We start from the raw sequence: 27,517 nt of genomic DNA, 5'->3' as shown, positions 1-27,517 counted from the left end.
TAACGTGCCGCCCAAAGCCCAGGCGTATTTAAGGAGCATGCTGCAATTAGGGGAGGCTGGGAGCTTTCCAGCAGCCGCTCTTCTGTTTTGAATGGGAAATGCTGATTTAATGGAGAGCCCCGCAGCTGCTCTCTGTCTGGGCTGAGCCGTTTGGGGAAAGCTTCTCGGGGCCGACGTGAGATTCCGCTTGAACCTCACCGAGGGCAGAGGGCCGTGCTGGCCGGGGCGCGGTGCACCTGGGCTGCAGGACCGGGCGCTCCCCTTCTGCGTAGATGCAGTTAAAGCCCCTCAGCGGCGCGGCATGGGCTCCCCCTCCCCGCCCCTCCCTCACGGTCGGCCGCGTGCACGCGCCGCGCGGGGGCCGTGTCCTCGCCTGACCCTGCGTGCCGCAGCCCTCGCGGGGGCCGCGCCTGAGCCCTCGCGACCCGCCGTGCGCGCGCCGAGGCGGGGGCGCGCGGGGGCGGCGCCGGCTCCGTGTCCGCGCCGCGTCTTGCCGGCGGCCGCCCGTACAGCAGCCCCTTTGTCCGGACGGGGCCGGCGTGACGGCGAGGGAGGCCGCGGGGGGGCGCTGCGGTGCCGCGGCGTCCCATTGGCTGGGCCGGACATAGGCTTCGGGCGCGCGCGGCGCGTGGCCTCGTGAGGGGGCGGGGGGGGGCGAGCGCCGCCGATCCCGCGGCTCGTGCCCGCGCCGCCGCGAGGGGAGGGGAGAGCTCCGCTGCGGCAGGAAGCAAGATGGCCGCCTGGTGGGCGCCGCCGTGAGGAATGCGGGGCACCAGCGAGGTCGGCTCCGGGGGGGCGGCGGGGCCTCTCCCCTCTGCCGTCTCCGGCGTCGCCGCGTGTCGGGGTGGCGGCGGAGGGGCCGCGTAGAGCCGCCGCCGGCCCGCCGAGGTGCCGCATGTGAAGCACTCGGGTATTTGAGAAATATTTCAGTTCGATAATAAAACTGGAGGCGTCTGCTTTTGTGACCACCGCTTATTCTGCAATTTGATGTTTTTTTAGGTTCTAACTGAAAACAAAAGACCTCAGAGGAGGAAGCAAAGAGTTTTTAAGGTAACCGATGATTGCTTTAATATTTCTCCCTCACGTTAAGCGGCGTTTGTCGTCACGTACAGCAGGAGATCGAGGGTTACGCGCTGGGACGCGGCGCTTCCAGCCCTTCAGCGGCTTAGCTAATTTTAACGGCACAGAACATTTTCTTTTTTTTGCCTTTCCCTGTCCCCCCTCCCCCCATCCCCCATCCCAGCATGTTGCACACACACCGGAGCCTCTATGCGGGGCGCTGCGGCCGGGACGTTGGCTTCCCATTGTGCTGTGAGCCGCTTCGCCCTCCGTGTTCCTTCCCCACTTGCAGAAGTACCGGCTGAATGCTGGGGGTGTTCAGCGTTCGGTTCGGAGGGCGAGGAGTCTTTGCTATCACGTAAACTGAATTAATGGCATAGGAAGCTTCATGCTTCAGTTACGGTGGTTTTGATTTCCTTTTTTCTTTAAACTTTAGAACGCCTCAAGTGAAACTGAAAATTCTATAAACTTACTGGGGCCTTCGGTTCACGTGGTAAGGTTTCGGCAGGGCTCTTAAGATGGCTATCTTGCATAGTAACAAAAGATTGGTGCTTCAACTCAACTGTTTCAGCTTGTTGTAACAAAATATGAGTGTACTACACTTGTGCCTAACAGGTAGCAGATTCCTACTGCATTTCTCAGTTTGCTTTTATTCTGTGTAGAAATAAGTTCTGATTTCTGTTCTTTCAAACTAAAATACTAAGGGGTGGATGCTGAAACTGTGAAAAGAAGCTAAAGAAAATGAGAAGTATGTGATGTTTTTGAACTTACTTGACAATTTTTTTCTTGACACAAAGTGCAGCTGAACGGGATCTAAGTTAGTTTAGCATTGTTTCAGTACAGAAACATTTCAGAAATTGTTGGACGTGGTGAATGTGATAAATGCTGAATGCAGTGTGATTTTATTTGAAATCATCACGACTCCATAGCAGCTTTGTCTTCACTGTTACACGTCAGAGAAACTTGCTCAGTGGAGTCCTAAGTTTGTGAGACGAAGTTAAGTGAAAAGTTAAGAATAAGTAAGGAGAAAATAAGCTTTCTTGGCTTGCAAGTGTGTCTGACCTCTGTGTGTCTCTCTGTGGGTGTAGCTGTGCAAACCATCTCCCCATATGCCTACAGGAATGGTGACTGTACAGCAATAATAAGCGTTCTTCTTTTATAACGCTTATTAATCCATGACATTTAAATATTTCATTAAGTCATAGATGTGCTCTTAATTGCTTAATTTTAGTGACTGCCTCTTCTGCAGGATAGTGCATAGATGTAGTTAAAACTTCAGCATTTGTTCATTTTGTGCAGTTAAAAAGATAGTGTGTGAAATAAAAACTTCTTGTAAACCAGTCATTCTGTTTTGCAGTGTGGAATTGGTGTACACTTGTAAAAGTAGGAGGCATCTTTCTGTCTTAGGTATATCTGTTGTGTTAGATGTCTGTCCACAGTCAGGGTTCATAGTGAGTCTTCACATTTTCTCTTGAACTTATTTTACCACTGTTTCTTGTTTGATGGCAGGGGAAGTTGCTATGTAATATGATGCTGTCATTCCTATCCTTTCCAAAAAGCCTTCTGAACAGTTTTTTTTTTTTTTCTTGGCTCTTAAATGGAAAAAGGCTCGTCTGTTTTTGTGTGTGTGCATAGTATCATATGTTAGTCATTGGACTTGTGTTTATTTCTGGTTTGACTTTTCCTATGCTGAATTGATTCTGCAGTGTTTCTTTCCCCTTTGGTTTTAGAATGTTCTTTCAGTTTGCTGGTATTTTGTCTTGTGGTGCTGAATCGTATTGGCTGAGTTGATGCACTTGTGTGCACCAAGTAGGGCGTGGTGCCCCTGAAGGCATCTCATGGAAGAGGTTGGGTTGGTGCTGGGGAGGTTTTGCTTTGTTTTTGGTGGGGTGGGTCGGTCACGTTAAGTTAGGTTGCATTTCTGTCTGCTGCAGGAAACTTCAGAAACCCCAGAAAGCTTCACCATTTACACTCTTCTTCACAATGGCACTTTAGAAATATGACGTTCTGGTGTATGACTGGCCTGCCTTATTGGTGGGACTGCTGTGTGGAGTGGTGCTCTATCTACTGAATTATAACCTCAGTCTTTGTTTTAACGGTCAGGGGTGGTCGAGTGAAGCTAAGCAGTGACATGTCAAAAAAAATTAATAGATGTTTTGAATTATTGTTAATATTTTTTCATTGTTTCACTGGGGTTTTAATTGTGTTTTGCTTCAAAAAAGGATTGTAGACTTTCTGAAAGAGGAATGTGTAGCACTGTGCTCCAGTGCTAGGTGGAGTTTGTATTTTTCCAGTCTTCCTAAGTTTGTATAGATGCACATTTATTTATTTGAGGAGTTAGCAGTTCCTCTAATTATACTTCTACGAACCAGCGTATTTATGAATTCTTCTGCACCAGGTTAAAATAAGCAATGCTTTCCTGTTGAAAACAAAGTTTGACAGATACAAACATTATAAACAAAAGTGACAAATACTGTTATATTGTAGCTTTTATTAACTGTTTTCTCATGTCCGTGAAAAGCATGCATGCACTGCTTTTTCCTAGCTATTGAAAGAGGAGTCATTTAGGAAATTCTGTGCCACACTTAGTGCCATAAAACTGTGCTTCGTTCTCCATGCTTATTTTGAAAGGATGTCCAAAATATGCATCTCTTTTAGTGAGCAAATGGTTTTTGAAGAAAGAGTCATCATGAGTTCATAGAAATAGATAACAAAGAAGCAGCACTCATGGTTTTTGTTCCAAATTATCTTGTATGTTATCCCTAGTTAAGCAGAAACTTCTTACATTTTATCACTGATAATGGAAAATCTAGAAAGAAGGGATTGGTACTTAAGAATTTGCCTGCCTGCATTTCGGAAGGCATGTTGTGCATCCTGCTTCATTCTCCCTTTAGCAGTGCACTCCCTCAATTTGGGCAGTGCAGCACACCTCTTCTTAACAATGTGGGCGGTCACGTGCAAATTTATAAATGCAGCTTGGGCAAACAGGACAGTTGAAGAAGGCATCGCGTTGTCAAGGAGATCTACAGTTAGCAATAGCACCAGTAAGGAAGCTGCCTCCAGGTCAAGATATAGCTGATGAAGAGGCACAGTCTGTGGTCTTTCTAGTGGGCTCTGGGGAGCTACGGCCGCCATTTGGATGGCTGCAGATGTTTGCTGCATTCATGGAGTTTTTAAAAACCAACCAACAAACTGAAAGGGGGGGAAAAAAGACCAAAGAGAGAAATCCACAGTAGTACATGCAGTGCTGAGTGAGTATTGTGACTGCATGTGCCCATTCTTTGTTCTCTGCCTGATTCAGTTTGTGTGTTTATGCATAAACGCTGTAGTGGTGATCTGTGTACAAGGAAAGTGTAGACAACACCTGCAAAACTCTAAAATCAACTTGGTTTAAGTCAAACTAAGAGCAAGAGCTTAGTTAATATCTAGAACTTTGGGTTTGTTGGTAAACCTTGTGCTTAAGAGCTAGTGGGAGTCTCATTTCCATCAAAGCTACAAATACATGCTTGAGCACCCTCTTTGATTTTTCTCCTGGATGTGTACAAAGCATGGTATTTCATATCAAAAACAATGTTCAGATATGAAGTTGCTGTTAGCCCTTTTTAAAGTGTGGTTTGTTTTGCTGCTTACATTGCACTATTTCAACCTAATGTATGTGTTAATAAAAGTTAAGAGAAGCAACTCCAATGTGCATGCTAATGCTTTGAATGAGCATGACTTGAATGGATTTTTGAACATCTAAATGTAATTTTTTTTTTTTTTTAATCACAAAATGCCTGCCAGAATATTTAGCTGGAAGTAATTCAACTTTTTTTTTTTTTCTTTTTTAAAATAAGATATCAACAAGTCAGTGGATGAAATTGCAGTGCTGTGGAATTTGACAGAGGAAGAAGACAGAATAATGGGAGTTGGAAGGGATGTTGTACAGAAGACATGCTTTGTGTTTTTTAAAGGAACTTAATCATCTTGGAATGTACTCATTTGGAAAATACCAATTAAAATTGCTTTGAGTACTGGTTGGATATATCTGCCTACTCCTGTGCCTTTTTGCTCCCTTTTCCATAGGGTGTTTGCTTTTGGCACATGAATAGCTTACACAAATTATCCAACTCTTACTTTTAGAACTGCAGTAACTAAGGAGTAGCTCAGCAGTTGAATGCTTTTAATTTTGAAATAATTTGTTTCACAAATGGTACCTAAATTATTATTTTTAAGGACCTTTTTGATAGCTGGATGTGTGTCTAAATGGAATTAATATTTTTTTTTGTTGTGCTTAATAGGCTCGTGTATCTCAGGTGAAGTAAGCAGGCATGATTGTGGTAATAAATTACCACAGTTTGTGCAGTCTCCCGTGCTTCCTCATGAGTAACTGTATTTCCTCTGTATGGTACCATTAAGACTTCACCTGGATATAGACATTTTTTTGAGTGGAATCTTAAGAAAGAAGGTCTTTTGTAAATGGTCTGTAAATTTGTTATCTTACTCCATGTCTTGGGGGGAGTGGAGGGGGTGAAGCCAGTCCCTGGTGGGCTTTTAGCTGTGGTGCTGATGGGGCTGAGCAGGATGCAGAGATGCTCTTCTCTTACAGCCCCTGTCCTACAGAGCTCCCTGTCAGTGCTACTTCCTCTCCTTCCCAGAATTGGAAGCATCCTCCAACTCCTTGCTGGCTGCATGAAGCAGCTGTGGGGCTGGTAACGCTCCTCTGCTTGCTCAGGGAATGCTGGAGGCAGAGGCACAGTGAGGCTGGACCAGGTAGAGCCTGGTAGTTAGAGTGTTGGGGGTTGCATGTGCTTTGAATCACTATTTGTTTAGATCTTGCTTGTCGCTATGTGTGGGATGCTGAAAGTTTCACTGTGTTGAATTTAGAGGAAAGAGCTTCTTTAGAATGCCTGTGATCAAAAATGTTAGTATCAGTGAAATAACGTTTGTGGGAAGGAAGAAAATTGTGTCAGCGTGTGCAAGTAGGGCAGGTTTATAGGTATGTCTGAGCGTAGTTTAGATATTTCCAAGAAGTTTTAACAACACTGAATAAATTCTGCTTGCTTATTCTGGTGATGTTTTGTTGATACTAGTTATTAATTATGGAACTGAGAACTATTGAATACTTGCTATATGTAATTTAGACAAATAAATACTTGAAATAGCTTTGCAGATTCCAGTATTCAGTTACCAGTTTTTGATGTTTGATACTCATACATTTATAGATAATAACAGTATCTAGAAAATGTGAAAATGAATGTTATTCATTTAGAACCCTATCTCACATTGCTAAGCAAGTTTTTTGTTGCTTTCAGTAACTGTTGCAGGAGGAAACCCAGTTAGAAGTCTCCACCATACTTGAATGGGACCAGATTTTCATTTTTGTGTGCTTTTTCTTTCTCTGATGTTACACTAAGATTTTAGATATGACATTAATTAAAAAATAAAATAAAATAAAATCTTGAAGAGAAGACAGCAGCAGGTTTTCCCATGGGCATTAGCAAGAGCCTTGGCTTTGTAAATACTGAAATATTTAACTTTCACTACAGTAAATTTATATTTATAGGGTTTGATTTGAGAGATAAAAACAAAGGATCCATGCGTTCTTATCAAGGTGCTTTCTTTTGAAATGTCAGATACGTGAAACTTAACCATTATCAAGAAAAAAGAAAGCAGCAATTACATAAAAGAAGACAACATAATCACTTGTCATTGATTTCTGAGGTTAGTGTATAGAACATGTTTGTTTGTCTTCTTGCCCCAGCACCTTAAGCATTCGGCCTTTAATGTCAGAGTTTTTCGAAGCAGACTTCAAGCTGAGTGCCATGTGCCTGGACACTCAATTCTGAATTCCTTTTTCAGCGCTCTTGTCCAAATTGTCCAGAGCATTTGATTAATGCTCTGTAGTAAAAATTTAAATTTCATTTTTGTAAAGTAAGATTTTGTTGACGTTGTAAATTAGAGTTGCCATGTATTTAAAAATGCAAAGCATTTAGTTTTGTAACAGATGATCGTTGCCTGACCACTGTTATCACTGCAACCCAAACAGACATTTTGGCAGTGCTGCTCTGGACCGTTGTTGTTCTGGCTTGTGAGTGGAAATTGGTCATCCTGTAAGGAGGCAGTGGATGTTATATATATGTAAATTCTGTTCTCAGCTTTCTTTAAAACTCTTAGTCTGCTGACTGGTAGAAAAGATACATTATTTGTCAGTTTTAGGCTTTTTTTTTTCCCTCATGGGAATAAACAAAACATAGTTGCAGGATCCTGAATAGTGCCTTGTAGCTGGCTAGCCTGTCTGATCAGTATGACTGTCTAAATTGCCTTTCGCTGGTCCTCTTAATGTAGTTATCTCTGACTTGGTTATTCTTTTAGTCTATTGCCCTCTCATTGGCCTTAAACCAGACTAGAATGTACATGCAAGGTAGATGTTGGAATTTGGAAATGAGTTGGTGAATGACTTGTTTCAGTGCTTCTTTGGGAGCTGGGGCTGGTTAGCATTGTTGATTTACTGAGCTGTGTGTCCTGGGTAGATGTGGTCTGAGAGCTGCTGTGCCGGCGTGTAGCAGGTTGTGAATAATGCAAGTGGCTGTGGGACAGATGGTTAAGCTCTCAAACTAAGTCCCGTGTTAAGGAGCTGAATGTCCTCCTACTTAGATTATAGGAACTGGGGCATTACCTGAAGCAGCAGTTCAGATCTTTAGTGAGCTGAAACAGAGGGCAAGGGGCTTACATTAGCTTGGTTCACGTACCCTAAAGCTGTGCAAGGTTTTTGTGATCATTTGCAATTACACTCGGGGATTGTAAGACTGAATCAATTTATGATGATTGAAGCATCATGTTTTCAAGTTTCTTTAGGTATTTTTAACTTGTAAATTCCCATGGATGAAAATTGTGATGAAGCATCTAGTGACATGCTTAAAAGATTCTTTTTTTTTATTCTGTACCTCTACAAAAATGCGCAACATAGTTTCAGTTCAGACTTCCCTCTCTTTAACTTAAAGTCATTGAGTCTTGTTATACTTTTGTCTGCTAGAACAAAGAGCCTTCTGTTATTAGCTTTCTTTTCTGCGCAGGCTTAGCAATAGTTTGTGGCCTTTCGATTTTCTTTGGTAAATTGTAGAAAGTGGACTTGAGGCTTTCACTTCGAGATACTTCAATCTTTTGTTTTTCTCATGGTCTTCCAAGACCTGTCCAGCATATCAATGTCTTGCTTGAATTGGGTATGCCAGGATTGGACGCTCTGCTCCACTGGCAGGTGTAGAAGTGCCAAATACGGGGTATAAAATAATCTGTCTTTTCCTAATTGCATTGTTATTTATGCACTGGAGGATCTTGCTAACTGTTTTGGCCATAAAGTTGCAAAAGGAGTTTCTATAGTTACTGTGCAGTGTTTTATGACCATGTTAATGCTCCTTCCAGGGTCATTGCTTTCTAAGATAAAATCTGTATTATGTACATACAGCCCAATGCCTTTGTTGTTAGATACACAGCTTCACCTTTATCTGTATTGCAATGTTTGCTTGCCAGCCAAAAAATCATGTCTCATTTTATCATTATTAGGCTATTTTTCTATCAGAATTAGTTTCACTTTTCTTCTGGGTTATTGCTAAGGACCTTCTATAATACATAGCTGTGATAATTTCCCCAAGGACCCCATTAAGAACACTGCTGATTCTCAATTCACAGTTACAGGCTTAAACGTATGGTGATGGCTTCATAAACAAACTGTAAGAGACAGGATGAGTAGCTAGGATGAGTAAGTTCAAAGACTGAATTTATTCCATCTCTACCTATTAATTAAAGCACATTAGGGGAGGGTTGTATTAGGGAATAGATATTGCTGGTGATTGTATATATCCTTTTTCTTTTGTGGGTTGAGTGCTATGTTTCCCAGAGTTGTCAGTGTTTCTTTGAGTGTTCCATTATGACGTTGAAGATAAATGATTGAATAAATCAGAACATCATGTAGAACAAACAGAAAAACCCAAGCATGATACTAGTTTGTATTGGCTTCTGTAGCAGAAAAGATTCTGTAAGAAGTTTTCCTTCAACACCTCCTCTTCTGGGAGCCTGCGTTAGGGGAGCAGGGTGTCCATGGTGTGCTTTTTGTGGTTTTGTTTTGCACTTTCACTCCTTAGAGCACAGGGTTGATAGAAACAGAAATCTAAGTAATCTAATAAATACACTTCTCTGTGGGTCACGATATGAAACCTTCAGAGTCTGAATAAGTGTTTTGCACTTTGTTTGTTTATTTATTTTTGCTAGCAACTTCATCCTTTAGGATCTTCTTGCAGAAGATCTTGTAGGTCTTCTTGTAAGTGGTCTCACTCAAGTGTTACATAAGATAAGCAAGAGAACTGTGGTAGTGGTGTGGGAGAGAGAAGTGAAAGGAATGAAGATACCACAATATAGTTGTTCCTGTAGCTCATTCCGGATGTAAATATACATGACAAAATCCTCACACTGTTAGGTAGAGTGGATTTGCTAGCTGCTAAAAGGTCCAGCGTCAAGTCTTGCTGGTAATTGAATGGGTGGGTTTGGGTGGGCTGGATATTCTGGGCCACAGGGGAGTTGTGAGTGAAGGGGGATCCATTCAGCAAAACACAATTGGGTGATTTTCTCCAGCTTCACAGAACTTAATGTTGCCTTGAGTTTCCATACAAACCTGCTTGCAATTTTTTACATCATTTTGCCAAGAGCAGAGATTGTTTGCTTTTGTTGCTGTAGCTTCTAAAATACGGAATTATGAGCGTGCTGTAAATGCTTGCCCAGTGCCATTGCTCCTGTGAGGAACAAAACATACTATATGGGCAGGTTATGTTATATTATTGTAGGACCCAAATTGCTCTTTTTACGTGAAGATCTGTGGGAAATGTGCTTTCTGTGAGCTGTTGTACAAGTGTGGTGTACTGAGAGACGCATTCCATTTCATGGCCATGGTTAATATGTAATTGGTGATAATAGATGTAAGTTTCTGGTGAAGTTAATGGGAATGAGCCTCGGCTTGCAGCTGGGCCCCTACTTTGCTGTCCTTCTCTGTGGCCTGGTTACCTTCCCATAAACTTGGTTCTGCCCGCAACCTTAGGCAGCAACTTTTTTGTTGTCTGCATTATGGTAGTCAGTGACCCTACATTTTCCACAGCATCTGTTCAAACCTATACACGGGGTGGCTTACTTGGTAGCACCCGACATAGATGAGTGTTTCCCCAGTCCAGTGCTTTCTGGCTCTTTATCCATATATTCTATCCCACATCTATCTTTTTATCCCTACATGATGGTCCCATACTTACACCTCTGTTAGGCAGTACCCACCCTGTGTTCCATGGAGTTGCTATGTGTCCTGGTGGGCAGATGCTGGCGAATAGGAATACATTGCATAGGAGTAAATTGGTACTGGTCAGTTGGCTGGTTCTTGCTTACCTCCTGGTGAAGCACTGACATCTGACAGCTGGGCCATGAATAAAATACCCTGTTCAAATATGAGGTGAAGTATGTTTGTTGTCTTTTTTTTCCCTCCCTCCCAAACAGTTTTTCTGGAAGAAATTTATCCTTAAGATATTAGAGTTCTGAGGTGGTTCCAGCATTCTACCAACCTGGAAGAGCGTGCGTGGCCTGCTGCATGGCTGAAGATGCTGTATCAGGATCCAAACTTACCCAAAGCACTGCAGAGGAAAAGAGGTGCACAGTGCAAGCTCTCTTCACTCACCCATCCCTTTGCATTGTTGAATGTTGTTATGCTGGAAGAGCTACCTTTCAGGTCATCCTGGTTATTAGCACAAGCTAATAGGTGCAATCATTATTATCATGTGTTGAGAACTCTGCTCCTGTGGGGGTGGGGGAAGAATATAATTGGGATGTCTACTTAGGGGATGTAGGCTGTTGTGCAGCTTGTCAAGACTTGCTCTGAGAGCCATTTTGTCAGCATTTGATCTACATATCATCTGTTATTTCTGCTTTACAAGAATAATTACTGGCTGTTACCTTCAGTACAAAATGCATTATTACCACCTATGCAGACGTGAAGTGAGATACAAACCTGCAGTCTACTCTCAATTGTACAGAAAATGTGGAAAAGTCTTTAGGTTAGCCTTGACACTGTATTTTGATTGTGAATTACTGAAAGCTTTGCATTTCTTCACAGTTATGTTGTATTAAAAGAAAAATCAATGTTACGGTCTGACTCTTTTGAGAGTGATTTGCTGTAACTGGCTTTTCATGTATGCTTGGAAGCATTACCTCATGCAGTGAAGTATGTATATAAGAAGAAAAAGATAAAATGTTGAAGTTTAAACAATCTAGCAATGACTACGGTGGGCTGTACTCTGTGGTTCTTCTCCTAATAACATTAATTATTGCAAAGTTTTATCTTGAGTATGATTTGCTAGTGTTCTATATATCCAGCTCAAGCAGTGCTCCCCTTCATGAGAAAGAGAGGAAATTACTTTCATTGATCCCGTTCATTCTCCCACTTTCCATTACACTTGTACAAAAACTTTAGAAATCAATCGGATCAGTCTTCCGTGCTCAGCTTCCATGAATTTTGAGACTGTTGCTTGGATGCATGGTATCCTTGACTGTAGTTTTCAGTCTTTGATTCAGGATTGGAAGATAGACTTCTCCAACCACGTTGTTCAGCTGCAAAAGCATTTGCTGAGCTATTGCTTTTGGTCTGCCAGACTTTGGCTGAGGAGAAGAATCGAATGACCTCTGCCCCTGCTAGTATGTCTGTATTTCTTTTTATACAGGGAAGCAGTAGCTTTACCTATTAAAAAGAAAAGGCCACAGGAAAGTCTGGTAAGAGAAGGAAAATTTAAAAGGGTATATTTAGGACTCATTGCAGTACAGTAACAAAAGAAGAAAAGTGGCACAGTACTCAGAAGGAAGAGGAGTTGATTTCTTTTTTAAATCAAATTTTATTATAATTAATTGCGAGGAAAAATAAAATATGAAACAGAACCAGTGATATGATTCAGCTGGTCTTTTTTTCTTCCTTGTTGCATGTAGGCAGCTTCCAGTTAGAAGTAGAAATTTCCAATGGAAATTATTGTATGTGTGAGGAATTTTATTAATAATGCCAGTTTGCTGCTAAGATCAATTGGGTCTTATGTGGACACAGCACTGCACTTGTATGCTTCTAGCAGGTAATGTACTGAGTATTTTCAAGCACAGTTTTATGTCAGATAAGAGTACTTTTCTGAGGAACAGCGTGGTTGACAGATAAGTGGGACGTCATGCTTGAACTGTCCTCCTCTCCCTCCATCTCTCATTACTCATTTTGCAGACTTAAAGTTTTTTGTGGTTGTATTGAAAACCTGTAAGCTCTGAGGAGTGATTTTAATCTATTTGCTTCTACCTCCTCAGCTTCCTACTCAATTATATAGCTTTTAATAGCAGTTATACATAGTTGGGACAGCTTTTGGACTGATAGAGGTACACTTTTATTGTAACATATAACTTCCTAATATGGTTCTTCCTGAAGTTAAGTGTAGAGGAAAGAAGCTGGTAACTGAAGTGCAGCTTTTGTGTAGGCATAGAATTGTGTGTTTTTACTTTTTAGTGATGGATTGTTCCAGTATTCTTTGGTAGTTATGGAGGTCTATGTAAATCCTTTAGCCCTGTTAACAACAGATTTACTTATCCACTTTTGTGGAACTCTTAGAAGTTTCTTGGTGATCCCCTGGGTCCCGTTTGATGAAAATTCCCCAGGATCCAGAGGAGTTCAGGCTCAGAGACCTGAGTCAGCATCTGTGCGTAATGGAGAAACACGTATGGTGTCTTTCTTTCTTAATTTCCATACATTTGTCTTAGCTGCAGAGGCGTTGCATGCGTTTTTACATAGCGTTTTCGTAGTACTTTGATGCCTGATAATATTTAGGGCATACTAAGGATTCTCTGTTATGTTTTTTATTAATTAGTGATCAGTTGTGGGGCGGATATTGGGCTCCAGATAGAGTTAGGTGCATATGCTTCATTTTGCCTAGGGATTTCTGAAAGGTTCGTCTTGATGGTTATGATTAATCATAAATCCATTTTACATTTGTTCTCGTTTCTTGGAGAAGTCCATGCATTTTAGCTATGGCTGCTAAATCATGTTTGATTCAACTATTTTAAATTTGGTGCTAAAAGTGAACTGCTAAAAACTTCTGTGCCAATGTATGGTTAATTAACCAGTTCTGTTGCAGGGTCTGATTTGAAAAACAGTGCTGTTTTCTGTTCTATGTAGGGCTGAAAGCTACAGAATATTCAAATAATTCTTAGGTGCTGCAATAAGATTATTACCTCAAATGAGGCCCATCTGCATACAATCCCCAGGACACAGTGTTCTGACTTGGTTGGTTTTGAAATTGTTGTAGCCACATGAAGTGTATTGTGTCTGGGAAGATGAAGGATATATTAAACTAAATATTAAGAGTTTGCTAAAACAGTAATAGTGCTAGCTCAGTTACCTGAAAGGTACCTCAGTTTTCCCCACGCACAAGCTTTCTTCTTCTGCCTACCCCATTAAAAGACCTTACTATAAATGTGGGCAGGCTTCAGGTTTTTTATGACTTCCTGTTTTTTTTCAACATCTATGCCTGTGCTTAATTAGGATATTCCTCATATATTCAAAGTAGGATTTGATTGCTATAAGTAATATGCTTCCTATTTTTAATACTTATGAGCAGCTGTTACAACATTTTTTTAAATTATTATTATTTCACAGGCAAATTTAGAAAACAAACCAGTAAATGGCCGCAGACCAGAACTCATGGAATGCAGTATATGCGGTCATGGTGAAAAATACAGGGTGAAAACAAACCAAACACAACCCTTCGAAAATGCACAGTCTAAGGAGAAAGAAAGAATGACAGGCTTAGAAGCAGAGAAGTGGGCACATAACGAGAAGCCATCCTTTGGTGTCCATGTCAATGGGGATACCCATGGAACTGTGACAGGCCACGAACACTTGAGAAATGCAGAAGAAAGTGAAAGAGTGGTCTCTCCCAGTCAATTAGCTGAGCCAAAAAAATCATTTGCACAGACCATCAAAAATGGCATAAAAACCCTACATTACTTATCACCAGAAGCAGTTGCTTCACTGAAAAAAGCATCTGTAGTGGAAAGGACAGATTTGACAAGCAACTCCCATGCCCAGTGGATGAAGGCTACCAATCTGAATAACATAGTCAGCACTCTGACAACTAGTGTTAGCTGTGTTCACCCAGACAAACAAGGAAATCTTTTCATGAAAGAGGAAAACTGTACTTGCAGTGTCTTTCAGGATTCTGATAAGTCAGTACTGCAAACCAGTTCTGTTTTGGATCTGCAAGAAAGCACATGTTGTCCTCCTTTGGTTAAAGAGGAAGTGCATGGAGAGGATGGCTTCAAAGTACCTAACACAGAGACACAGCATGAGAGTCCTTCACTCCAGCCAACTTTCTTGTCCCTGATTAAAAACAGAAACCTAACTGTGGAGCAGGTTGTAGCTATTGAAGCTTTAACACAGTTATCTGAAGTCCCTTTAGGAACATCTTCCCCAGCTAAAGCTGAAAATAGTGAGTGTACAGAAGAAAGAACTTCCAACTTGCTCCATAGTTATAAAAGAGATATTTCATCCTCCTTTACGTCTTCTACATTGAAAGAAATCAATGACACTTACTTACAGAAAGAACAACAGCTCTTGACTCACTGTGCTCACTCACAAAAGCAGCTCCCAAATAAGCCAGCGTTGTACAATGGCCAAAGTTCGATTTCTGAATTGCGTGACAAACCTGCCAATCTTGCTGGTGAGATGTATAAACTGCAGTTATCCTCAGGAGATACCAAAACTTTATCCGAGTTAAGATCTAATGCAAAATCATTTTCAGGACTTAATACCAAGAAAAACTATGATCCAGTCACCCTTTCACGGTATTGCAATGTTCAACATGCAAGCAACAGCTTGGATACTCTTGGCCAGTTAGATCAAAAGCCAACCTGTGATGATTTGAACTTGGAAGCTGGTTCTTTAATTAAAGAAGGAGGAATTCACAGCCAGGATGAAGAGGATGTAGCTACACAACTAACTCAACTTGCAGCATTAATTGAATCAAACCGGGCAAATCCAGAACAGAAGAATGACATAAAGACATCGCTGCTTAATTTAATATCCCATGAGAGGCAAGCAAAACATAACCAAGATCTGCTGCAGAGAAAAGAATCTGTATTTTTTAGGCATAATTGCAGTTCCTTACTGTTAAAGCAAAAACAATCAACAAATAAAAAAGGAAATGCTGTACCATGGAAACCAAGACACAAAAAAAAGCCTCAAGAAGCACGCTATCAACAAATTAATCGAAACCAACTAGAGTTGTTGTCGTGCCAGCACAGTGAGCTACAGGACATTTGGATATCATCAAAACTGCACAAGCTTGGCCAAACCATGCCACAGGACTCCAGAATAGCTTTGTCGGAAAAAAAATCACCAAGAACCAAAGTACAGAAAGCACTGAGTCAAAGTGCGCTAACATTACAGGAAAAACCTAGGCTGTTTCTTCCTCAAACACAGATAAAGTTCCACAGATTATCTGAGGTACCGCAGGACAAAAAAAAAAGACAGATTGTTTGGCTATGAAGTGGTGAATGAGCAAATCAAAACTGCAGGCTCCAGTGACCCACCAGGCATCATTCCACTGAAAAACGATGTTGCAGCATGTAACCAATATAGTGATCTGCTCTCCCGTAATCCTCTGTCAGTTTCGCAGTTGAAAACAGCATCCTTGTTAACCAGACCAAGTGAAAACACACAGATGTTTACAGAAAAATGTAATTCTCAGGTACAGCAGGCAGTGAATGTTGGTCAGACACATCCTTTGCCTCAAACTTTTAGTCAGTCTAACCTGAGAGCTAGCGAAGCGTGCAGTGAAGATAAAGCCTATGTCCAGCAGGGTGCTGATCCGAAGTCGCAGATGCTGCCTGTTTCCTGCAGTGCGGGTCAGGTGCCAGGCACTGTGGAAGCTCTCAGGAACATGGAGTGTGCAGGTGAAGTTACCATTCTAACATCAAGAAGTTTGGGTACTGACCATCCGCAGAGCACAGGCGACTCAGGGTGTTCTCCAGCAAAAAACACACTCAGCAGTTTTCTTGAATCACCGATGAAGTTTCTCGATACTCCTACAAAAAATTTAATAGATACACCTACAAAAAAAGGACAGTCTGAATTGCCAACTTGTGACTGTGTTGGTAAGTCATCCTTTTGCTAGCTTTTACCTGTACCTCTCACATGGGCATGTGTTTGTGTTGCTCCCCTTAATGCAAGAAAGTATACTTGGTGCATAGGTGTTGCAAAAAGATACTTGTTTTGCTGTTAGGAACTAGAAGAAAATGATTCTTTCCCTTTCTGTAACCTTTGCCTGGTGTTCTTCAGGCCTGCAAATAACAGCAAAATTCAGTATTTTTGGCCTTGCATCTGACCTGCTTAAATTGAAATTGAGGAAAATGAGTTTTTCCAGTTGTTTTCTTGTTACTCGCTTGTATGCTTGTAATTTCATGTGAGTATATTAGATCAGGATTTCTATGGTCTCAAACTAGTTTCTGCTTGAGATGAGCTGGGCAAAAACTTTCCCAATACCTTTTCATTTTTACCTAAATGCCTTCTGGCTAAGCAGCAGGGAATTGTTGAGGGCAGTTGTGTTACTGTCATGGTTTGCCCTGAGGGTGGTGGGAGTTTCTGTTATGATTCCTGTCAAAGGCTTTTAGATGTCTCATCTCAGAGATAAGATGAGGTGGAGATTAGGTAATAAATCCAGATACAGAACAGTTTGTGTTGTAGCATGAGGTGTCGGATTGAACTTGATGCTGAGAATTTTGCAATACAACTTGATTGATGGTATTGGACATGCTGTGTTTTCAAACTATCAAAGCACACAGATGGGGAAGAAAAAAACCACTGCAGGGACTGTTAACATTGTACACAGGAAGATTTTTTCATCTTTGCTCTAATGTTCTGAAGCAACAAGCTGTTAGTTAAGAGGCCTGGATTGTGTTTTTTGTTCTGTAGTAGTATATGACTGTCAGCTGATGTTTTTTGGCCTCAATTCTCCGTTGTCTAAAATTAATTGATAATGTTTGCCTACTCACAACGGCACTGGAAGCTTATTTAGTCAATATGTGTCAGGTCCTGCAATGAACATTGGTAAAGAATGCAAGATAGTATTATAAATAGGATCTATTTGTAGCACCAAGAAAGAGAATCTACCAGAAGATTAATAGGAGAAAGCAAGCATGAAATAGTATAATTTTGATGTCTCTGAGGGGAAAAATCAATCATGCTACTTATTCATTGCATTTCAGGGGCAGATTTTCTGTATTTAAGATGATGTTTCTGTAAACCATTTCTGTGCTGATTTGTAGTAATGTAAATGAGAAATGATGTGTGAACTTATTTTTCTCAACCTGTTTGTAGAGCAAATTATTGAGAAAGATGAGGGCCCATATTACACACACCTTGGGACAGGACCAAGCGTTGCTGCTGTGAGAGAAATAATGGAGAACAGGTGAGAAAATGTGCTTTTTAGTGCTAACAGTATTTTTGTGTAAACAGAAAAGAAGAAGAGCTGTGAGAAAATGAGTGCTGTTTGGCTTTGTTTTTCTAATACTTTTGCTCTACTCATTTGTAAAACATTTTCCTGTTCTGATGTGCTTGAGGGAAGCTCTCACATTCTAATTCCAAATTCATGCATCTTGTCTGAGCTCCAGCAATTTTAGCCAGTGTGCTCATAGGTGCTGTTGAAGTCCATAGTGATGACAGAGATTAGCAGCTGGCAGGAGTAGGCTTTCTGGTATCCTGCATGCAAACAACCTGTCTCGAATTGGACAGAAAGTGACTAAGTGCTCTAGGATTTTCAAGCAGATAACATTTCTTTTCCAAGTAATGGAAGCCACTTAGTGACAGAAGCCTGTTACTGGAATAGATGTTTCAAAATGGCTTTTGCGAACAGGACTTTGAATTTAGTAGTGTTCTTTGTTGTGCTATGTTTTTTTTTTCTCTTCTGTTCTCAATAAAGTTGAGAATAAAATTGTTGTTCTTGCTTTATTGAATGTGTTTACTGTTTTAAAATGTGTTTTCAGTTCCACTCCTGAACTTTCTTAATGCAGGTATGGAGCAAAAGGAAGCGCTGTGAGAATAGAGGTAGTCGTTTATACAGGAAAGGAAGGAAAAAGCTCTCAGGGGTGTCCGATTGCCAAGTGGGTAAGTTTTTATGTTACAGTAGTCAAATTGGTTTTTGTGGCTTTGAAGTATCTAATGATGTATAGTCTTTGAGCTTATATATAATCTGGTCTTTAATCAAGGTCTGTTTCTTCTTCATTTAATTGATTTACAAGTCTCAGTGAATGAAGAAGCTAAGAATACCACTTTTTAACCTGTGATGCTGTGATTAGAGTGAGTTTAAAAGAGGTGCTTCACAGAGCTGGCAGAGATGGGCAAATCAAGGGTGAGAACACCTGGCAGTGTCTGGAAGCTGGAGGTCTCGTGAAGTAGGCTACTGAGAAGTGTGAAAGAAGAGTGTGTTGGAAAACCTTTCAGTAACTTCTTTTTTTAAAACTTAATTGTATGAACTGTCTCATATACCATGTGCTACTCACTTTGAGGGACTGAACTCACTATTTCAAAACATAAATGTTATGGTGATAGTTTTCACCAAAGTTTTGTCTCACATTGCTTCATAGGAGCCAGGAAATGAGGTAGCAGACAAGCTCCAGGAAAGAGCTTGGAAAGAATTGATTGTCCCTTATCTTTGCTGAAACCACTGAGGGAGGTAAAAAATAGTCTGGAAATCTTGTACACTGAGTTTTGGAAATAAAAAGAATTTGCTTGTTGGAATATATATAAATTGTTGCTGTATTTAGGAATTTCGGACTTAACTGGCTAATCTGATGATAATAACTGTGCAGTTGGTAGACCAGCATTTGTAACTATGTAACTAAAATAAGGATGTGAATGTGTATTTATTGCATGTGTAATTACTGCTTATATTCTTGGAACAGTTAAATGTGTTTTTCGTACTCCATCCAGAAAATGATGCTCAGAAAAGAATCTCCTATGTGTAAGTTGCTTCAGGTGATATTTAATACCAAATAGGCATCCAATAAAAAAAAAATAAAGATGGTCAAATTTCAGAAATGACCGTCCCAAAAAAGTGGACTGTTTTCTGCTTTGTTGATTTTGTTTTTATCACTTCAACTAAGCAAAAAATCCACACTTTTCAGAGAGGTTAGGAGTTAAAATTCTTACCTTAGCAAACAGTTGTGAGCCTTTGAAAGAAGGAAGAGATTTAAAACTAGTTCTTAAAGTTTATTTTGCTGTTGCCAGTATCAACATACTGCCTTTTACGTAAAACAGAGATGATAGATTCCATTGTGCATCTGCGTGGTGTAGGTGTCCAACATGTGTGTGCAGTACGACTGCCAGAAAGCACTCAGTGCATATAGGAAAGGCTGTTTAAGGATTACGGTACAGTTCAGTTAAATTTCTACATGCCAAGCATTTGTGAGAGAAAGCTTTAATGTTAATTGAACTAAATTCCAAATGTCTTTTGTGCAGCAAAAAACTTTTTGTGTGCAAGCTCAGACCTAAAAGGAATGAATGCCTTTCCAAGCCTGCTGTGTGACTGCATGATACAAGAGAAGGAAGGAAATCATGGAAATCTTCTCTATGTTTCGTCCTGTATACAATCCACATTTTTTTAGTTGGTATTTTTAATGTGTGAGTTAACTTCCGATTGGCAGTGCTAATATTAATCCTTAAAATGGAGCATATTTCTGTTTTGGCTGTGACCAAAGTAGTACCATTCTGAAATTTGGAAGCATATGGAACAAGTTTGTTCTGCTCTCAGATAATTGCAGTCACAAGGTTTGGTCAGCTGCACAGAGACTTTCACTTGCTCGTTACAGAGCTCTCTGGGACAGATTCATTTCTGCTTTGCAGATGGACTAGCTGTTGCCCCTAGGGCTCTTGAGAGGCTTGCTGGCAAGAGCACCATGATGGAGCTCTGCTGAAGCAAACGTGAGGAGGAAAAAAATTGATATAGAGTCGTATTTAGCTATTTTACTCCAGTAATTTTCCCTTTTGCTGTGAGTCTATGTTGTTGTTTATCAATTCATTAGAAACATCTTGGAATCAAAGGCTGCTTTATAAAATGTGTATATATGTATGTATTATTCCATATATATTATGTATATATTTGTACGTACAATGTATGTATATAATATACATATTATATATAATATAAGAATATATATATATATTCTTCTGTTAATGGCTGTGTTTCACAATACTCATTTCCTCCTAAATTGTTTTCACCTAGGTGGCTCCAAACATGTACGTAGTGTATTAAACACTGAATGAGACAGGCTTCTTTTTTCTAAAACGAGCTGGCTTTTCCTTAGTTTTTGGGGTATAATAAACTTACAATATCTACGTAGGTGATAACTGTGTGATTAGAAAATAACAATCGTTCTGTGACGTGTGCTAGGGGGTTGTCTTTCGTTCTTTGTTTTTTTAAAATCTCTTTTGCTTTTTTATTTTGTGCAAGTCTATCCTATTTCTGCTTAATAAGTTAAAGGAAAAAGAGCTTTGAAACAGTGGGATTGCCAACCCATCTTCCTTGATTAGACTTTTCATATGATCATGTTACAGTGCCTCCCCTATCACCGGACAGCGGTGAGTGATTTATGTCATTCCCATTGCTTTATCAGTACTTTGTTTGTACTCTCCTTTTTTTTCTTTTTTTTTTTTTTTTTTTTTTATTTCTGCTCTCAATATATCTGATGGGAAATAAAGATTACCTCAATTCATTGAAGTGAAATGGTTCATAAATCTTCTATCTGTATGATGTTCATAAGTAGCTCACTCTAGGTATGATCCTGCTGCACTGAATTCAAAGATGAAGTCAGTGACCTCAGAGGACAGCTACAGGTCTTAACATTGCAGGATTAAACTCGTTTCCTTCAGGTTTCTTCTACTTGTTTCAGCGGATGTTGACCTGGATCAGCTTTCTGTTGTCTTCATTCAGAATTGCGATGCAATTTCTAAGGCTCAGAGTTGGAATAAAGACAGGAGATGAGAACTGATAAGAGCAGCCAGGTTGGGTGGGAGGTCCTCCCTGCTGACAGCCTGTCTCCAGTGCTGACTGATGGCGGAAGAGCAGGGCAGCCGGCTCCCAGGAGACTCACTTATTTTCCAGTAACTCATTCCTCTGAGGTTCCCTAAGCTGAAGGCAGTGGCTTGATATTCCCTGTCATAGATGGTTTTGTCTTTATTTCTTCTTTCTTTTCTTTTTTTGCTCTCTTGTACTTGGAACTATAGTGGTGGTGTAGTAATGCTTTCAGTCTTGTGCTCTGTTCCCAGCAGTTCCTAGCTGTTTCTTTTGCTTTTCTTTCTGTTGCAAAGCAGTGATTTCTATCGTTCTGCAAAATTCTCATTTCTGCACAGTAATGGCTGACCATGTGCATTAACAATGGACACTGCAGTGAATTTTATCTGCCGTTCTTACTGCCCCCTCGGCAGTATGAACTCATCCTTCATTTATTTGCAGATTGTGCTTGTCTTTTCCCTGAATTACTCATCAACTTTTGTCATGCTTTTATTTACCTTTGACAAACACAGAGGAGAATACAAACTTGAACAGAATTGTGCAGAGCTCCCATCAGACACATACCAGCCTTTGTTTCTTGTCTTTTCAGCAGTTATTCACATATGGTCGTTTCCTTTGTACCAAGGCATATTCATGTTTGCTTTTTTTTTTTTTTTTTTAAGAGTCTTTACTAAGGGACCTCACTGAGTGCCTTCTGAGAATCTAGAAAGCCATGCAGTATGGCCAAAAGATTCACAAACGTTTGGTGTCTCTGTGCATCATGCTTATCTACGTGATTGCTGGTTTGTGCCACAGAGCTCAGATCTGCTCCGCACGGACAAAACGGGGCTGATGTTATCGTTGAACTGGGATATTCCTCCTAGGACCATTTTCCAAACTGTTATCCTCTTAGTAATCTTCAAGCCTTCTGATACTGATGTATTATAAACCAAGACTATGCATATTGGATTTGAAAGTTCAGTTGTTTCACCACTGAGTTTCTGGGGTGGATGCCATCTGATCTTGGAAATCGTGACTATGTTTTGGGAAGTGTTCTTTTTCTTCTGCCACTACTGTCCTATGACTGCTTCTTTGGTGGCTTTTAACTTTGTGAGGGGCACAGCCAAAGCTTTTTTTTTCTGAAGTGGGAATCCTCTGAGACGGCTTTTTGTGAACACAGCAAAAGTGGTTTTTGCACCTCTGGATTTATCTTCCCTGAGTGCTTTGGTTTTTTGTTTTACACCTGGATGATCTGTTGACCCCCCAGATTCTGTTAGCCTGCTGGTGGCTGTAATTTGTTTGAGAAATGTGGTACAGTGCAGCTTCTATGCCTTTCTCAAACTCTTTCACTTCAATTTTGTTCTGGTTCCCTTTTTGGGCTTTCTACTTATAACTTAACAGAGCTTAGTGGTCTTTTTTATAGCAGCAGTATATCTATTAAAAAAAAAAAAGGGAAGGCAACAGATTAAAAAGAAGAAATTACAGATGCTTTTGCAATGTAAATATAGCTAGAAATATAGAATCCTTAGAGTTGGAAAGGTCCTTTGAGGCCATCTAGTCCAACTGCCCTTGAAGTGACAGCCTTCTTTTAAGGACCTGGACTTAATATTAGCCACTGAAATTGATCAGATTTTCAAGAAGTGATGCTTAGACAGTGCACTCTTAAAACAAAGGCTTTACAGATCATTGACCTGGTAGGAATTTGTGCCTGAATACTAGAAACTACGTTTTGTAGAGTGCTCTGAGCTTCTGTTAACAGTTGATTCTCTGCAGAAAAGTGTGTTTGTTTTTTCAGTTTGCTAGCTTGGCTTCAGTTGAGAAAGAGATTGGGAATAGAGAAAATAAGAAAACTGAGAAGATACTTGAGCTTCTAGGCTGTCTTACGTGTAAGTTAGGGTTAGAAGGGATGTACAATTTATTAAAGAAAATTTAGTGATAAATGTGTGAAATACTGTGCTCTGGCATAGGTGGCCATTACTAATCAACACTATCAAAGGACTGCTTTATGTGGAGCCCAGCACCTCTAGGCAGGTTTTATTATTTCAAGGTTTTGTTTCATATGTTAAACTCTCTCTGTGATCAGATGGTGATCCACATTTGAGAAATCTGGAAGGAAAACATTCCTGAGAGTGGTTGGTGGTCATTTTAGTTGTATTTTTGGAGACCATTGTATTGGAGCAGCACTTTCTTGCCATCCTTCAACATATGCTGAAGGTAGCTTGTGTAATGGGTTTGATAGCTATGGGGGCACTATCGTCACTGTTCGTATGAAGACTTATCTGTTGAACACAGAACTAAAGTTTATTTTGGATGAAACATATTTGTAATATCCAAAGTCAAGCTGTTCTTTGTGTGTTGCAGTGCTTTGAGATGAAAATTATTATAAATTTTTACACAGTTTCTGAAGCATCTTAAAATGTCTTGTATTTGGAAAATCTACTCAACAATTAGAGTAAATATAAAAAAGCTAAGTTTAAGGTAAATAAATCAGGGAAACCAAAGTTTGCTCTGAAAGGAATGCCTTCCATTTATTTTGATGGAAACTACAGCAGATAAAGAGTACAACAACACTGTTTGATAAAGCAAATTCTCACAAAGTAGTATTTTTCAGCACAGGCTCTGCAATTAGCTATGCATGATGAACAAGAGCCTGCTTGTGTCACTCTTGTGGAAAATGTGCACCAGTGGAGCTGCCTCCTTGTTGCCATTGCTGAAACACACTGTGCATCCCACATCTGTTTGGTATCCATAAACACTCAGCAAGCATCGATAAAGTCACTGGGTGCCATTTTTTCCACGTGGAGGAATTCAGTGACACGCCTTCATCCTCACTTCTATGTCAGACACCATTCTGTCAGACTGCATCTCTGCTGCCATCTGTCACACAGCAACAACCTGTAGCTGGGTACTGGTCCAGGGAGGTTCGACCTCTACTGCCATCCCACCAACATCTGCTTCTGAGATTGCAGGCTGACATCATTAAAATAGGAGCCATTACTTTTGGAGCAGCCCTCATACTAAGAAAGCATTAACATTTCAGTTGCTGTTATCTCTACATTAAAACTAATGGTGATATCTGAACAAATGGAGCTCAGGTTCTTGTTTGTCATCCCTATCACAAAGTTATCAGTGACGTAACAGGAAAAGGAAATTTGAGAGACCAAGGGGGGGTAACAGGGCACCAGGAGGTGAAACTTCAATTTTGGCATCATTTCTGCAGCATCGGTTGAAGAAAATGTACCTATATTCCTGTTCACATTTTGGAAGGTTTCCAGTATTTCTTCTGGTATAAATTTTTAAGTGATTTGATAATTCTTTTAAAATGCTGCAGTGGTATTCCAGTGAAGTGAAGTAACATCACGTATTGATGGCAACAGTTCCATTTTAACTTCGTTGATGTAGTCTGCTGGTAATCTTGAACAGAGAGTAATTCAGAAAGTGAAATTTTTTGAATTTTAATCTTTCTTAGATATGCTGAGAACAAAAGGATGTAACGCCTTGCAGTGAGAAGAGAGCTTGATGTCATTTATCAAGTGTGTATGTAGGGGTGAATTAGGAAACTAAAGGGCGAGCTTGCTTCTGCTGCAAACAATGTTTGTTTCTGCTCCTGCTGAACAGCCTCACCTGCTAGAACAGCAATTAATAGCAGCATTGTTTACTCACTTTGTACAGATACAGATCATTGTGGAATTGTATCTTAGCAGACCTCATACTATGTGGAAAGGACTCCAGTAGGCAGACTTCCCACTGAGGCAAAATCTACAGCTCAGAAAATCTTGAGACAGACAGTTCTAAATGAGATGCCTGTTTCAGGAAATTACAGTGGATAATCAGGATGCATTCTCACCTTAAGATCATCTACTGCTACCCTGCAGAGGAGACAGCTATTTTACCAAAGAAATTCGGAGTGGGCTGGAAGAATTATTGCAGTGGAACCACATGGAGACAAAATAAACCTAAAAAAAAGGACCTTTTTGTTGGTTGATTTTTTCATCCAGCATTGTTTTGTATTCAACTCACAGTTAAAATTTTTTGTATGTATTTGCTAGCGGTGTCTCATTTATGTCGTATCAAAGTTGACACAAAGGATCTTGTGATCCTAAATATGAAATTAATTTCTCATCCATAGGGTAAGTCAGCATCTGGTATTGGTGAGCTTCTACAGTCCCGATTCTTAGTGAATAAGTCATGTACAGGACTTGTTAGACTGGCTTATGTTTAAGGACATCAAGTAATGTTTCATATTCATAGTGCTCCTGCCAAGAGACATGCTGACAAGAAGTATCCACTGCATTTACAACCTAAATGAAGTAATTAAAGTAAGCAGAACTAAAGCATTTGGGTAGTTGAAGCAAGTTTTATTGATACCCTTTATTGATGCTGTTCACTGTATTCAAAAATGATTTGAAAAAAGTGGAAAATGCTGTGGTGACAAACTGCTGAAGGTACAGAGTTGTTCCAGGTAATGGAGAAAAGAGGGCCAGCTATTATGAACTGCAGGAAGAGCTCATTGTGCAGGATGGACAACCAGTAAAATGTTTGCTAAAACTCACTGTTGAGAAATGCCCAGTCATGCAAGGAGTGTTGTCCTTTTATGTACGTAGTGATGGACACCAAGTTTTGTGTTACTGCCTGGGGTAAAAGTTTGTTAGACATCCTTAATTCCTATCTCTGTGGCTTGTAGAAACAGAGGTTTAGCTGTGGTAGCCTCTGATTGTATTTCTGTCCTGGCTGGCAGCCCATGCTTCACCTCAGGGGCTTGCTCATATTGGCTGGTTCTGGCATTTCAGAATGTATGGGCTAGTTAATAAAGGAAATTACTTCAATTGCCATCTTTATAGATGTTTGCATAAATAAGAACACACGGCAAGCTGTAATAACACAGAACAGGCACGGTACAGCAAATGGTGGTGGGTACCAGACTGCAGCACAAGAGGAATGCACTATTTTTATTTTTATAAGAGATGAAAACGCATGGATGTCTTCTACACTGCACTGGTGAGACCTCACTGGGAGTGCTGTGTCCAGATGTGGAGTACTCAGTACAAGAGAAATGCGGATCTGTTAGAGTGCATCCAGAGAAGGGCCGCAAAAATGAGCCAAGGGATGGAATACCCTAAAGGACAGGCTGAGAGCTGGGGCTGTGCAGCCTGGAGAAGAGAAGGCTCTGCGGAGAGCAGAGAGTGGCACGTCAGTATCTACAAAGTGGCTGTGAGAAGAAGGGGGCAGAGACTTCAGCAGGGTGTGTTGTGGCAGGACAAGGGAAGTGGTTTCAAATTGGAAGACTGTAGATTCTGATTGGATAAATGTTTTTTTGCAGTCACAGTGGTGAGGCACAGGCTGCCCATAGAGGTGGTGCATGCCTCCTCCCTGCATTCACCCAAGGTCAGGCTGGATGGGGCTCTGAGCTTCTCATGGAACTGGAAGCGTCCCTGTTAGTTGCAGGAAGTTGTGCCAGATGATCTTTAAGGGTCCCTCCCAACTCAAAAGTTGATTTTATGATCCTGCTCAGATCAGCTACGTGCAATGATGATGGCTGTGTACATCCAAGCACACATGTACGTTAGAAAGCTATTCAGGAGGTGTTTGTCCCATGTGTTTTTTTCTCTTGTCCCAGATGTTGTGATGTTAGGGGACAGGCAAGAAGCAGCTTCATGTCCAGTTGAAGAGGGTACAGAGCAGTGCTGGCAGGTATCAGTGAAGAGTTGGGAGGAGTTTGTCAGATGTCTGTGTTGCAGCTGAAGCAAAGTATTTGTTGTAAATGTTTTGATGGATACCCAGTACTGCTCTCAGTTGCCACTTGCTAAAGAGTTCAGGGATAATACAGGCCTGTGCAGCTACGAAAAGATGATGCCATCACCTAAGTGTTACATAATTCTTCACAAACTTCATACAAGTCTGGGTTTTCTGACTGTTATTTTTCTGTGTGAGACACCAAGAAACCATGGGGATTAGTTTTTAGTTAGCCTATTTAAAATTCTATTTAAAATTCTGTTGCTTAACAAGCAGTTATTTTCTCATTCCTCCTTAAGAGCATTACAGACCGAAGTTAACCAAAATAAAGTATTTAATTATTTACCTGGGCATTTTTTTAACTACACGTGTGAACCATGCAGAAGTCATGGGCAGTATCTGCAGCTTTTGGGGCTTAGACTAGCCAGCTGATTTGTGCATTGTTTGCAGTCTGAGAAGCACTCAGATTGCTCTGCTGCATTTTTAATTCAATGTTCAGCTTCTGAGTGCTTCATACAGAAGCCATGAGTGCACTGGGAATTATGTTTACCAACTTCCAATGGCACATACGTATATGTTTTAAATTACTGCATGAAGAATTGATTTATAAATTATGTTAGCATTGCATTCCGTGGCTGTAACAGCATACT

At 40.5% G+C, this 27,517-nt stretch overlaps 1 protein-coding gene across 1 annotated transcript in view; it reads left to right on the top strand.

The window, feature by feature from the left end:
* Positions 1 to 27,517, top strand: part of TET1 (tet methylcytosine dioxygenase 1) — a 63,657-nt gene that overhangs the window by 12,624 nt on the left and 23,516 nt on the right. The window contains 5 exon segments of the mRNA XM_042818546.1: positions 1,000 to 1,050; positions 13,745 to 15,604; positions 15,606 to 16,242; positions 17,465 to 17,555; positions 18,157 to 18,250. Of these exon segments, the coding sequence (XP_042674480.1) occupies positions 1,000 to 1,050; positions 13,745 to 15,604; positions 15,606 to 16,242; positions 17,465 to 17,555; positions 18,157 to 18,250 (2,733 nt within the window).

This window comes from Centrocercus urophasianus, unplaced genomic scaffold, assembly GCF_019232065.1.
Source record: "Centrocercus urophasianus isolate 14NV4802_14NV808 unplaced genomic scaffold, USGS_Curo_1.0 seq_17, whole genome shotgun sequence".
In the NCBI taxonomy this organism is placed as follows: Eukaryota; Metazoa; Chordata; class Aves; order Galliformes; family Phasianidae; genus Centrocercus; species Centrocercus urophasianus.
Note: the sequence above shows the minus strand (reverse complement) of the source record. Positions and strands in the feature narration are given on the sequence as shown.